The sequence below is a fragment of the Palaemon carinicauda genome, chromosome 36 (assembly GCF_036898095.1).
Source record: "Palaemon carinicauda isolate YSFRI2023 chromosome 36, ASM3689809v2, whole genome shotgun sequence".
In the NCBI taxonomy this organism is placed as follows: Eukaryota; Metazoa; Arthropoda; class Malacostraca; order Decapoda; family Palaemonidae; genus Palaemon; species Palaemon carinicauda.
In genome coordinates, this window is record NC_090760.1 from 74,575,613 (window position 1) to 74,589,733 (window position 14,121).

General features: G+C 37.9%; 2 protein-coding genes across 2 annotated transcripts in view; one reads left to right on the top strand and one right to left on the bottom strand.

Moving 5' to 3' along the window:
* The window catches only part of LOC137628915 (transducin beta-like protein 2), a 90,034-nt gene extending 86,707 nt beyond the window's left edge, over nt 1-3,327 (top strand). Inside the window, exon 8 of the mRNA XM_068360199.1 lies at nt 2,356-3,327. Coding sequence (XP_068216300.1) covers nt 2,356-2,472 — 117 coding nt within the window. The 3' untranslated portion in view covers nt 2,473-3,327. The remainder of the gene's footprint in view (nt 1-2,355) is intronic.
* Nucleotides 3,328-8,443: 5,116 nt separating this feature from the next.
* The window catches only part of LOC137628916 (nuclear valosin-containing protein-like), a 63,987-nt gene continuing 58,309 nt past the window's right edge, over nt 8,444-14,121 (bottom strand). Inside the window, exon 17 of the mRNA XM_068360200.1 lies at nt 8,444-8,733. Coding sequence (XP_068216301.1) covers nt 8,491-8,733 — 243 coding nt within the window. The 3' untranslated portion in view covers nt 8,444-8,490. The remainder of the gene's footprint in view (nt 8,734-14,121) is intronic.

Consider the following 14,121-nt stretch of genomic DNA (forward strand, 5'->3'; position numbering starts at 1 on the left):
GAAGCAGCCATTGAAGAGATTCCTTTGGGCTTTTGGAAATGGCGCCGGAAATAAAAACTCCCTCAGGAGCTTCTGAAGGAAGACATGACCTCTGCAGCTTCCTCCAAGAACAGGAGTGGCCTCTAGGAAGGTCTAGAAGATCCACGATGGTCTGGAGTAGCAACAACTTTAGGGTGTTTCCAAGGGAAAAGTACCTGGAGAAAACAAGACCATCTAGTGAGGTTTGTCTACAATCCATCTTCTGGGACACATGGTCGAGCTTGAGAAATAACTTTGCAAGCATGCTCTGAAGGGCAATACTCGGAACGGCAACTCCTTTGATGGTGGCGTGAGTCAAGCACGTGCTCACTAGAACTCCCAACTGGAAAAGCAGTAACTGAAGGGGACGGGCGCTTCGCTCAGGAAGTAGTCGTGGAGGGGCTCTCCTTCGAAGGCAGATTGAAGACACTGGAGGCAGCTGCAGCAGGGACTGTAGGACGCCCCTCAAGAAGGGCTTTGCTGCTGGACATCAGAGGCATCTGTAGCAACATCTACATGTTCTACGATGATTGAAGAAATAGCCACTGACCAGCGATTCCCTTGGGAATGGCGCCTACAAGAAAAAAAACTCGCTCCGAAGCCGCCAAAGGAACAGGAGAATTCTGTAGGAAGGTCTAGAAGCTTCACGATGGTCTGGAGAAACAGTAACTAAAGGGTGCTTCTGAGGGAAGAGTGCCTGGAGAACACTCCCCTTCCAAAGGAAGACTAGAGGTGTCTGTAGGAAGATTTAAAGTTCCACGACGATTGGAGAAGCAGCAACTGAAGGAGTGCGGTCCAAAGAGCTAAAACTCAGAAGACCTCCAGAAGGGCCAGGCCCTGGATTCGAAGTTGAAGATACCCGCAGCACCTTGCAAGAGAAAGATCATCAGGACAGAAAAACAAGTCACCCCTGAAGGTCCTTGGACAGGAGAGGAAAGATGAGAAACCTCAGAGATACTGCCTTCAGGAAAGGAATGCTCATGCTCCTGGGGTGGGGGCACCATGGGAACATCCACCTTGAAGTTCTAAGGACTTCCCCTTAAGCTGGAAGAAAGACCCTTTGGGAGGAAAACTTTCCTGTTTCTAAAGGGAAACGGGAAGGCCTTTCTACCTCGAGGATTGTCAAGGTAAAAGTGGAGTGAGAGGAATTGTTTAAAATACCCCAAGGACAACTCTCAGGACACTGAAGACTGCTTTCCTAAGGATGACAACCACGGAAGAACTAGGTCCTTTGTCCTGAATGCCAGGCAGGCTATAAATACCACACTTCCAAGAACCCCAGAGGAAGAAACACTTCTACATCGAGAAGGTGCCTTGCTGAACATTTTCTGAAAGCCCTTCAAAACACACTATCTACAAATATGCTGGAAAAGAGAAACAATTAAATGCCAAAACTCCAGCCAGAGATAACATCTGTTGTCACTGACAGCTGATAGCGAATGACTTGTCAGTGAACCAAATGGGGTTACCTCCCCGCTACTAACAGGTAAACCACCTGTCAGTTGTTTACACCTCATTATAAGTTTAAATTGCTGTTATATATGCTATAGTGAGGAACAATGGTTTTTATTTGTGAAAGAACAAATCTTGCTTTACATCCATAGTCCCAAGTAGCAACAGCCAACTTTTGCTTTCTGCAAGAAAAAAAAAGAAAATATCAAAGCCCTTAGTTAGGTCACATCAGTACGATAAGTCTTAATCATTGCTGGCGCAGAAGTGAGGATCTTCTAACAGGGAAGAGGTTGGGCTACTTGCCCTCACTCACTGGACCTCTTTATTTCCAGCTACTCAGAAGACAATTCCCTACTTCGAAAGACGAAAGGTTTGCGTTGAAACAAAAAAATTTATATGACGTAGGAAGTTTTTGATGCCCAAAATATATTACTAGATTTAACAAAGAAAAGAGGAATTAAGAACCCATGTCTGATGGGATGAGCATTTATTAGGAAAAGCATTGAATTTTAATCACTTAGTTGACACAGCTGCTTTTCTAAGAAAAGGTAAATTGTTCGGATATTTTCACAATATATCTTATAGTAAAATATGATCAGTAAAAGACAATCTTTAAAAAATGATCATGCAAATGCTGTACGTAAAAGAAGCAACCATGAGGCAACACACCAAAAGGTTTTAAATATGAAAATGAGGAACTCTGAGAATTAAAATAAGAAAAGGACAACACCATGACCATCATATATTAAGGATCAAACTAGAGTACAGAATAGGAATTGATAGAAGTTTTATATCTATCTAGAATGTTTGCTGTTCATTTCCGAGTTGGAATGTTAGGCTAAATACAACTGTCTTTTGTATATGGTTCCCTCTTTCTCCCTACAGGACCTCAAACAAAGCCTTCAAAAGGCAACCAACAGCTCCATGAAGGATAGGATCAAACAGCAAATCAAGGAGGCAGAGGCAGCACTGGAAAACATCAAGAAAGTCACGAAGAATTAGGCCATCCTCTTTGATGAACTTTCTTTCATGCTTCATGCAAATTCCTGACATTGTACAATGTATAGAAATATTTGAGCTGTAATCTTTTGATAATTATTCAGAAAACTTTGTATTTTTAATCACTGTTAAGTAATGGACAGTGGATCTCGTGCAGTTATCAGTGGGTATTTTGTTATTTTCAGTTTTCTTTTATAATTTATTTCCTTTTCAATTGACATGCTCAGTGGTTATTTGGTTACAGGATTTGGACTGGCTTTATAGTTGATGTGGTGTAATTGGTTTCATGGGCTGTGCTGTATGTTGTGACACAGGTAACAGTTGTTGTTAGTGTATTACTCTTGTTGTATTTGGGGAAAATTGGTGCATGCTGTGTGGGAAAATATAGTGAGATTATATGGCAAACAGAATTTGTTTCTGATGAAAACAAATTAAAAAAAAAAATTTAATCTTTTATTCTCAACTGCTTAAAAAAAATTTTATTTTGCTTTTCTATAAATACTACTTATCCTCCACAAAACTCTCAGAATATTTGCTCAAAAGCAAAAGATGTGCATTGTATGGAGTAATTTTTGTTACTTATGGTATTGCAGATGGAACACATAATAGTTTGTACTCTATTTTATTACCCACTTTTTAGTTTTTCCAATTTTCATAGCATGGGCATGATTAAAAAAAAGAGTACTATGCATGTTGGAAGTGCGAAAATATCGCAACTGTGGTCAAACACAATTATAGTGCCACAAGTTGTGCTTGAGTCCAAGTGTGCGAGTGTGTGAGCTGCATAACCTCAGTCATTTAGTTTATACATTTGTATGAATTGAACTTTTGATAAGATTAAATGTATGCCATTGCAAACTAGTTTTCTTTGCCATGTTCGTCAGGTATAATTTTAATGATATACAGTAATTTATGTTTTGCCATGATACTTTGAGAAACTTTTTCTCATATATTATCAAAGGGAGGATTTTGAGAGCCTTAAATGAGCTGGGCAACATGTACGAAAAGTACATGTTAGAGATAAGTTGCAGTGCTGACCCCTGCATGCGGCGGAAGTCGAACAGGGGTCAACCTAGTAGAGACATGTAAAAGTGCCACATCGTTCATCTTTACAGCCAGGGAACTAACTCATCCCTAATGGATGTTTTATCACAGAAGAAACACAAGGAAAAAACACAGCTTACCAGACAAGCATCTGAAACACACAGAAAGAACAGATGAGAGAAATACAAAGATCAGCTTAGCACACAGGAGTAGCTCGACTAGTCGAGGACACATCTGGGACAATACTGACGAATTGGGCCATGCGGGAGAATGGGTTAACCCCGTTCGACAGTGACACTGCCTTATCAAGCAGGACAATGACCATATATTATATGATCAGTGCCCAAGCCCCTTCTCTACCCAAGCTAGGACCAGAGGGGGCCAGGCAATGGCTGATGATGATTAAGCAGACTAATAAGCTCTCACAAACCCCCCAACCTTAGCTCACAAGGATGGTAAGGTTGCGGAAACTGAATGGCACTAACGAGTCTGGCCGGGACACGAGGTGTGTGGTCTTTTTGGTCGATGTAACTTCGTCCACATCTTTTTGTCCAAGGTCTTTTCGTCCGATCAACGACATTTGGTCCAATTTATAAAGAAAATTGTTTTAAGGGATATTTTTTACTGTTTACTTTACTTCTGTGTTAAAAGTTTATACCTTATTGGCTTTTATGATAAAGTAATATGCTCATTTTTTAATTATTACATTAGTCATGCTTGACAGTCTCTTTTTCCTTCTCTCTCTTTAGTATGGTACTATATATAGTGTGCTGCAAGTTTAGTACTTACAGTTTCTGAATCTGCCCTTCACACAATCAATGAAGAAAAGAAAAGTAGTAGACGAAAGTAATTACATCTACGATTTTCATTCAACTAATAGAAAACTTGGAAAAGAATACTTGAGGTGTGAGAAAATGCAGTTGTGTTCAGTGCGCATTTCACACGGTTACAGAAGACAATGTACCAAAAATTATTTATTCTTCTGGTGAGCGCCTTCATCACGTATATTTAGATGCGTCCCCCCTGGACCAGGTTGCCGCTAACGCACCGTCACGCTTTTCTTGCCCTGAGCGGTCATTTCACTAATGATAATTTTTCAAAGTTAATATCATTTCTTTATGCTTATAATTCGTAATTATAGTTAAAAGTAGGGATATTAATTAAAAGGTAGAGTAAAAAAACAATTAATACCACTATTATTTCATTTCAAATGGCTACAAAATACTGAATATTCTAATGGGTTCTTTTTATCTTCAATCGTAAATCTTACGCCCGGATAAGCAACAAAAGCAAAGGGATAAGTCGTCCCCTCCCCCCCCCCCTCTCTCTCTCTCTCTCTCTCTGTGTGTGTGTGTATTTCCTTTCCTATATGGTTTTGTGAAATCTCGTTGTCCAGTCATTCGGTAATGAGAAGTCATTTTCGCTTTCGGCATCGAAAGAAAACTTTGTTTCTTCAATATACTAATCACTGGAGGATTCATAACTAGTGCTCTCATTATCAAACAGGTTATCATTATCAAATTCCTCAACAATATCATTTATTTCATCTAAAGAAATAACCTTCCTCTTTAGACCGTTCATTACATAAGGAACAACAAACAACCATTTCCGCATGAACGCCCGAAGCGCACTGATAGGAAACCAGTTTTCTAACGTCAAGCTACCTTCAGAAAAAATAGTTGCCAGACATCATATAAGTTTCTATTTACAGCCCCCATATGCTGAGAGTGTTGCCAAGTGGTGATCCTATACTTACTATTCGAGTAAACGTAATATCACGAGACCGACGGCTTGAAAAAAGCAATTAAAGCCATGAACGGAATATGCAGTTGAAGGCGGTACCGAGTAGATCATGGTGAACGGTTTATCACGTGGGTGACGCTTAACAGGTTAAATGCTAGAAAAGCAGTTGCTGAAATTAAGGAAGAACCAATTGAAAAGACAGCAGCAAGTTCACGTAGCATATTATCGAGAAAGTTTACGGAGATAACTCGAGGATCATCAAAGAATATATTTGCATCAGAAGGAGCTCTTGAAGATATGGCATCATTTTGTCATTGGGCATGTGATGGGACATTCCAAATTGTGCCAGAACAGTGGTATCAACTATTTTGCATTCATGTACAAGTTAATAGTAGCAGTTTCCCACAGGTCTTTGCATTACTTCCGAATAAAACCAGGCAAACATATGAATCAGTTTTCGAGCAATTGAAAATTATGCAACCTAACATAGATCCTAACATGGCAAATTTAGAAGTTGTGATTCATAAGTCATTTAATTTATCATTCCCTAAATCATCTATCGTTGCATATTTGTTTCATCTGTGGCAGTTCATCTTTAGAAAAATTGTTGATCTAGGTCTCAAGGAAAAATATAACAAACACACTGAATTCTGTCTTAAAGTAAGATGTTTTTCAGCATTAGCATTTCTCCCAACAGAAGATGTTGAATAGGCCTATGAGGAATTGATAGGCGATGACGAATTACCTTCCAAATTAATTGCTCACTGATGTAACTTACATGGGAGTTGTAAGAGGGCGTGGTGCGAGACAAAGGAGAGGTCATTAAATCATTATTTTACATGTGTTAAAATTATCAACCTTTACTTGGTTTTTTTATTTTCACTTCAGATGTCATTTCTTACATTTTTAAACTTTAATACTCAAAGAATCAGCTACGCTAAAAAGTTATCATTCCGCAAAGAGTAGTTATGTTATGTTGAGCAGTCTTTCTTCAATTCTATATTGTCAGACACTTCCATTTAATTTTACTTTCTTGACTAGTTACTTTCACTCCTATACTTTGGAGTTTGGCAATTAATTATTATGAACAAGGAGGGAGAAAGAGGTCCTTACAAGGTTTAATTTTCTATTGGGGAAGTTATGAATTGGCTAGGGTTTTTTCTTTGCTGGATTGAAACGATTTAAAATTGGACCAATTGACTAAAGTCCATTGGACGGAAAGACATTGTACAAAAAGACGTGGACGAAGTGACATCGCACGAAAAGTCAGTACACGGGGACACGAGCCCCGACTGGCAAACACCAGGCAGAGATGCTACCAATCAGGCAACAGCAACCCTACTTCTATTTAAAAAACAAGAGTTTGCATTTGTTTCGGAACAATTGGTTTAACCATGCAACAATACAATAACACTTAAGATGGATTTTCTAAAATGGCGTAAAGCCTTATTTCCCATAAGAACAATAAAAAAAAAAGCGTCACTAGTTCACGTAGCAACTCGTCGTAGATTCACATCACTATTTCATATTCCTGATCTCTTCGACATGCACAAAAGACTTCTTGATATATAAAATTTTAAACGTTAAAAATATTGAAAAGTCGATGGATGATGAAACAAATATTTAGCCAGGATCAGAGGGACACTCGAATTTGTTCATCTTTGATATTCCAATCACTTCTGCTCCTGCAAATAATAAGCTGAATCAGTGTTAAAAGAAAGAACTATTCAACTCAGTAGACAAAATGCAAGAAAAGGATATTAGATCAAAATTACTTATACGGTAATCCTTCGTCATATTGCCGTTCACCTCAGTACAGTAAAGTAAATCATTTCATATTCTAAATCAATTTTTTACCAGACTGTACATTACAGCAATAATTTACAAACGAATATTTCAGTATCGTACTCTATAACTAAGAAACGGATCGCATCAGTATTAGGTTAAATACTCATGTTACAGTAGGATATCTCATTGTTTACTTCACCTAATATTTATATATATATATATATATAGAGAGAGAGAGAGAGAGAGAGAGAGAGAGAGAGAGAGAGAGAGAGAGAGAGAGAGGGGGGGGGGTGGGGGGCACCTTAGTTCAGATGATCGGCCATTTGTTGTCAGTCATGAGGAAACAAAAGATCGTGGCCTTCCCTCCAGCAAATAAAAAAATCATTTGCATTCAATTTAGCTCTACTCAAGGATTCATGAAGTAGATAAATACAGTTACGTTTCTATCATTGAAATCGGTATCAAAACTATAAAATGACCTGTATTTATTTAAAGCGTATGGTAAACAGACTTATGGAAGTATCTGCACATAGTATGAGTGTAAAGCTATTTTTTGCCTTTTTCTATTGATAATAACATACTTTCCAGTCACTGTATATACAATAATGTAAGAGGATAAAGTCAGTCAAACATCATTTTCAGTAACCTGGTGTTGATTTTATATGAAAGGGGACTAATTGTTGACTTCTGAAAGTCGTAGGCATTTTTAAGTTAGGCTACGCATACCCTAGGCAAAAATTTAACTCTATGGGTCCTTGTACAATAGATTCAGGAACAATTCCAAGCAACGAACGGCCTTTGGGTCCCCATTGTGTTCGTTGGTTGGCGACTGTATACATTTGTAATACTATATTGTGGGTTTCTGCGGGGGGAGATAAGTTTTGTCTTTTTTAAATCTGCATTATTCTTTTTTAAATAGTAATTTTGGGGCTTAAAATTGTTATTTAGGGGCTATAAAAGCTGAATATTTTTAATTTCAGCCCTACAAAAGCTTTAGTTATATCTGCATTCATAAAATCTTAATATAGTGCATTTTTTGGTCTTATTTAAGCTTAAATTTATAAAAATAGAAAATGAAATATAAAAATAATAAAGAAAAAATGGTGTAGATTTCTGTATCGACTTTGGGGCTTTTCAACTAACGTAGGAGGAGGGAGAGTGGCTTCGAACACAGCACACGCAATAGCCGAGGGATTACTGTATATAACTTTGCAAATCATAATAAGCCTTACAGCCCAAACTGGTCCATCATAGCTTTAGCAGACATTTCATAAATAGAGTAGGTAGTGTACTTACCTTATGTATTAATACCTAAAATCAGTAATGTTAAGAACCCAATACAATATCCTTTTCAACGTTGAACTGGAACAAATACAATAGGGAAATAACAACACATCAGTGACAATTGAGGCTATATGTGAAAACTTCCCAATATATTTGTGGCAATCAGGTCGACATACTGTCATCCTTGTTAATCTCAGAGGTGGTCTCTGCTCTGTCTCCACCATCAGCATCTTCTACTGTCTTGTGTGGTGTACTTTCAATCTCGGTTGAATCCTGAGCTGTATTATCTAACTCCGTTTGTAAATTACTTTCTTGGGCAGGAACCGAAGACATGAGTAAAGCCGCCAAATCTTCGTTGGTAGACACGCATATCTTGTTGTACAGTTTCTTATATCTTTTTTGCTCCTGGAGATGAAATTGAAATAATTATATAATTGTAGTATAAGCTTCTCATTATATAAAAATAATTCAAAATAAAATGACGCTAAATTAAGTAGTATAAAAAAATGTTACATATTTAATAAACATGTAAATTGCAAACTCTTATACATATAAATCTACTTTTTAAGAATAGCTGTTAAAACATTGTAAACAAAACGAAATAGTTGAAAAATAACTATGGTATCAAGAATAATGAAGAGACTATATAAAAGAATCTAAAGGTTAAACACATCTGAACTTGAACAAATCTATGTTCAAAAAGTATTTCTGAACATCTTTGCCAGGGAAACTGAACAGCATTTGGAGATCGAATGAGCAATCATGACCATAAAACCTGCATGGCTGAACAAGACAAAATACTTTACAGCACTAGCCTCAGTTTTTGCATACTTCTCATTATTGTTAAGTTTGTTTTCAAGTTTGATCAGAACTTTTCATTATTTATAATTCTTACTCTGTCTGGAGATAGTGAGCAAAACTCTGGACCAGTGCTCAACAGACTACACCAGTGTTGGTTGTCTAATGTAATGCAATATCTATGGACTACTTGGCAATTTTAGCGACTTTACAGTTGCCTTTATAATACTGTACTATATTCTATTATGTCAATATTTCTCAAAAGAGGCACATGTCTAAGCTGAGCTGCTTATTTCAGAAATTAAGGAACCAATAATATTGAAACGGGATGCCATTCTTTCGGCAAGGGGGATGATAGTGTTTATTTCACGAGTCTCCTATGAACGTTTTGAGATTTACATCGTAAAAGTTTGTGCTACGAATAAAATAACACTTATTTGTATTCCATAAGTCTAAATAAAAGACCTTCACGATTCTATCTTCAAAGAAGGTGATAGAAAGGCCTTTTGCACTTGTCAGTGATTTAAATGCTCATAATAATGGTTAAATTCTGTTTATCCCACTGATAGCCAAGGCTTATGAACATTTGACTTTGCTTCTGAATCAGGCAGTGAGCAAATCTTAAGTGAGGCTACTTGCAAGTCCAGTAACTGCTTGGACCTTTGTACACAGTTCCCTGATGCTATAACAAGCAAGGTTGCTCGTTTAGTTGGGATAGCTAACCATGCCTTGCTTTTGTTGGCAATTATGAATGAACAGCCTGTCCCTAAGGTTATGAATGAACAGCCTGTCCCTAAGGTTATGAATGAACAGCCTGTCCCTAAGGTTATGAATGAACAGCCTGTCCCTAAGGTGTCATATAAAATTTCAAGCAGCCTGGAAAGGCCTTTTGAGTGACCTTTTGCATTTGAATTTCTCAATTGAAGAGAGGTATACCCAGTTCTTCTCTTAAATAGAAATGTGGTCAACACAACTGATAGGTACTTGAGTTGAAATACAGAGTGAAGGACAAACCCTGGTTCAATTATGATTATAGACGTGCTTATTTGGAGAATCAGAAAGCTTATCAACTTTGGAAAGTAATAGGTATTATTATTATTATTAAATCCTAAGCTACAACCCTAGTTGGAAAAGAAGGATGCTATAAGCCCAGGGGTTCCAACAGGGAAAGTAGCCCAGTGAGGAAAGGAAACAAGGAAAAATGAAATATCTTAAGAACAGTGTCAACATTGAAATAAATATTTCCTACATAAACTATAAAAACTTTAACAGAACAAGAGGAAGAGACAGAAGATAGAACAGTGTGCCCGAGTGTACCCTCAAGCAAGAGAACTCTAACCCAAGACAGTGGAAGACCATGGTACAAAGGCTATGGCACTAGCCAAGACTAGAGAACAATGGTTTGATTTTGGAGTGTCCTTCTCTTTGTATAGCTGATCTCAAATAAGAGCTATTGCTTAAAGTTTATGCTTCAACTAAAAAAGAATACAATTTGACCATAAAAAAAATTCCTTTCAGGTAAACCTAGGAACATTAATGGTAGGCTACCCTTCAATCTACGCTCTTTGGGAGTAGAATTAACAGTACTTCCGTTACCAGAACCAGATAGCTCAGTCACTGATTGTCCAATGGAAAAAGCAGCTATTGTGGCTTTTGTTAATGTCAGTAGGCAGAATAATGACACTCAATCTTTCATATTCCTATTTTTCTGAAACTAAATTAACTATTTTAGCTTTACAGTCCTGAAAAATTAAAATCCTTTTACTGGACCTTGCTGCTTTTGGAGTTCTTTCGATGGTTGTCAATCAAATTCAAAATTCAAAGCACCAAAGAAATCTTTCTATTAGTTCGAGGAAAATCAAGAAATAAAAAGAAATAAAAAAACATTGAACTGTGCCTGAGGAGGAAATCTGTGTGGGCTATAAATTTTAAAGTTATCTAAGCAAATAGTATGATACAATGGGAGATTCAACTACACGCTGGTCTGGACTTTCAAATATGACTGATGTAAAACGAATGACTGCAATTAGGTCATTTTAACTGGTTTCAATTATTATGCTTGGATTAGAAGAAAAATTTGGTGCACCACCCCAAACTGGATTTGAACCTGCTGGCCCATTGAACTTTACCTTTAAAAATCAATCAGTTGTTGTTTTTAAAGTTTTTTTTTGTTGGTGGGCGTTAATGTGGTTAACCTACCCAAAATTTTCTGTATAGACATTTGTTATATTGAGGGTTCATTGTACTCTACTAGGAAAGTAAGGAAGGAAGGCATTTTTGGTTTTTTATCATAATCCTTGTAACATCAATTCCATCCAGAATTGCAGTTTAAAAGTTGCTCAGGAATGGCAGAGGCAAGGGACAGGGCAGTGTCCTGATGAAAGGGTAATATTCTAGTGAAATGACAAGGCCAGGCAATGGCTACTGATGACTTGGCAGATAGACCTATAGGATACCCCCAAAGACCCCATCCTTAGCTCACAAGAACAGCGTGGCTACATACACTAGTAGAAACTATCAAAAGGTTTAAACTTAACCCTTTAACCCACAGGCTATTTGGAAATTTCCAACCCTTAACCCCCAGTGGGTTATTTTTTTCCCAGCACATTTTGCAGTATTTTTTTTTTTTAAATTGCTCTAACAGCCTTAATTTTTGTCATAGAGAGGTCAGGTTGGTCTCATTCTCTTAGAAAATGCCTGAATTATTTCAAAAAATTATCAAAAATATGAAAAAAATAATTTTCATAGCATTTTTTTGCAAGGACGTACCGGTACGTCCATGGGGGTAAAGGGACGGCTTTTGTGAAACGTACCAGTACGTCCTTTGGGGGTAAAAGGGTTAATTGCATGGAAGTAGAGTACAGTACACGTATGAAGAATAACATACCAAAGGTTAAACTAGGTTAGTACTAAAACATAGTCATTCAATGAGACCAAAGCAAGGTATAGATGAACCAGTTAAGAAAACGGAATAGAAATTGAAAGGAAGCTTTGGATAAAAGATTGGATTAGATCTTAAGATTCCAGCTTAAGAGCCAATCACTGACAGAGCAGAAGAGGTATGTTGGCATCAACCCTATGTTGATATATCCGGATATGGAAGGTTTAACACTTTCAATATGCATACTTTAACATTAAATAATACAGTACTATACTATATTACACCAGGCATAAGCCTTATGAAAATTTTGCGAATATTAAAAAAAAAAAAAAAAAGTCGTATTTTCCTTATGAAAATTTTCAAATATCAAAAGACAAATTTTCCTTATGAAAAATTTCAAATAAAAAAGACACTAGGTCTTATATTTTCCCTTTTGAAAACTTTCAAATATAAAAAAAATTCAAATTTTCCTGATTAAATTTTCAAATCTCAGAATATTAAATGACAACATTCATACACATACATATACCAAAGGCACTTCCCCCAATTTTGGGGGGTAGCCGACATCAAAAAGAAACTAAACAAAAAAGGGGACCTCTACTCTCTACGTTCCTCCAGCCTAACCAGGGACTCAGCCGAGTTCAGCTGGTACTGCTAGGGTGCGACAGCCCAACCTCCCACATTTCCACCACAGATGAAGCTTCATACTGCTGAGTCCCCTACTGCTGCTACCTCCGCGGTCATCTAAGGCACCGGAGGAAGCAGCAGGGCCTACCGGAACTGCGTCACAATCGCTCGCCATTCATTCCTATTTCTAGCACGCTCTCTTGCCTCTCTCACATCTATCCTCCTATCACCCAGAGCTTTCTTCACACCATCCATCCACCCAAACCTTGGCCTTCCTCTTGTACTTCTCCCATCAACTCTTGCATTCATCACCTTCTTTAGCAGACAGCCATTTTCCATTCTCTCAACATGGCCAAACCACCTCAACACATTCATATCCACTCTAGCCGCTAACTCATTTTTTACACCCGTTCTCACCCTCACCACTTCGTTCCTAACCCTATCAACTCGAGATACACCAGCCATACTCCTCAGACACCTCATCTCAAACACATTCAATTTCTGTCTCTCCATCACTTTCATTCCCCACAACTCCGATCCATACATCACAGTTGGTACAATCACTTTCTCATATAGAACTCTCTTTACATTCATGCCCAACCCTCTATTTTTTACTACTCCCTTAACTGCCCCCAACACTTTGCAACCTTCATTGACTCTCTGACGTACATCTGCTTCCACTCCACCATTTGCTGCAACAACAGACCCCAAGTACTTAAACTGATCCACCTCCTCAAGTAACTCTCCATTCAACATGACATTCAACCTTGCACCACCTTCCCTTCTCGTACATCTCATAACCTTACTCTTACCCACATTAACTCTCAACTTCCTTCTCTCACACACCCTTCCAAATTCTGTCACTAGTCGGTCAAGCTTCTCTTCTGTGTCTGCTACCAGTACAGTATCATCCGCAAACAACAACTGATTTACCTCCCATTCATGATCATTCTCACCTACCAGTTTTAATCCTCGTCCAAGCACTCGAGCATTCACCTCTCTCACCACTCCATCAACATACAAGTTAAACAACCACGGCAACATCACACATCCCTGTCTCAGCCCCACTCTCACCGGAAACCAATCGCTCACTTCATTTCCTATTCTAACACACGCTTTACTACCTTTGTAGAAACTTTTCACTGCTTGCAACAACCTTCCACCAACTCCATATAACCTCATCACATTCCACATTGCTTCCCTATCAACTCTATCATATGCTTTCTCCAGATCCATAAACGCAACATACACCTCCTTACCTTTTGCTAAATATTTCTCGCATATCTGCCTAACTGTAAAAATCTGATTCATACAACCCCTACCTCTTCTAAAACCACCCTGTACTTCCAAGATTGCATTCTCTGTTTTATCCTTAATCCTATTAATCAGTACTCTACCATACACTTTTCCAACTACACTCAACAAACTAATACCTCTTGAATTACAACACTCATGCACATCTCCCTTACCCTTATATAGTGGTACAA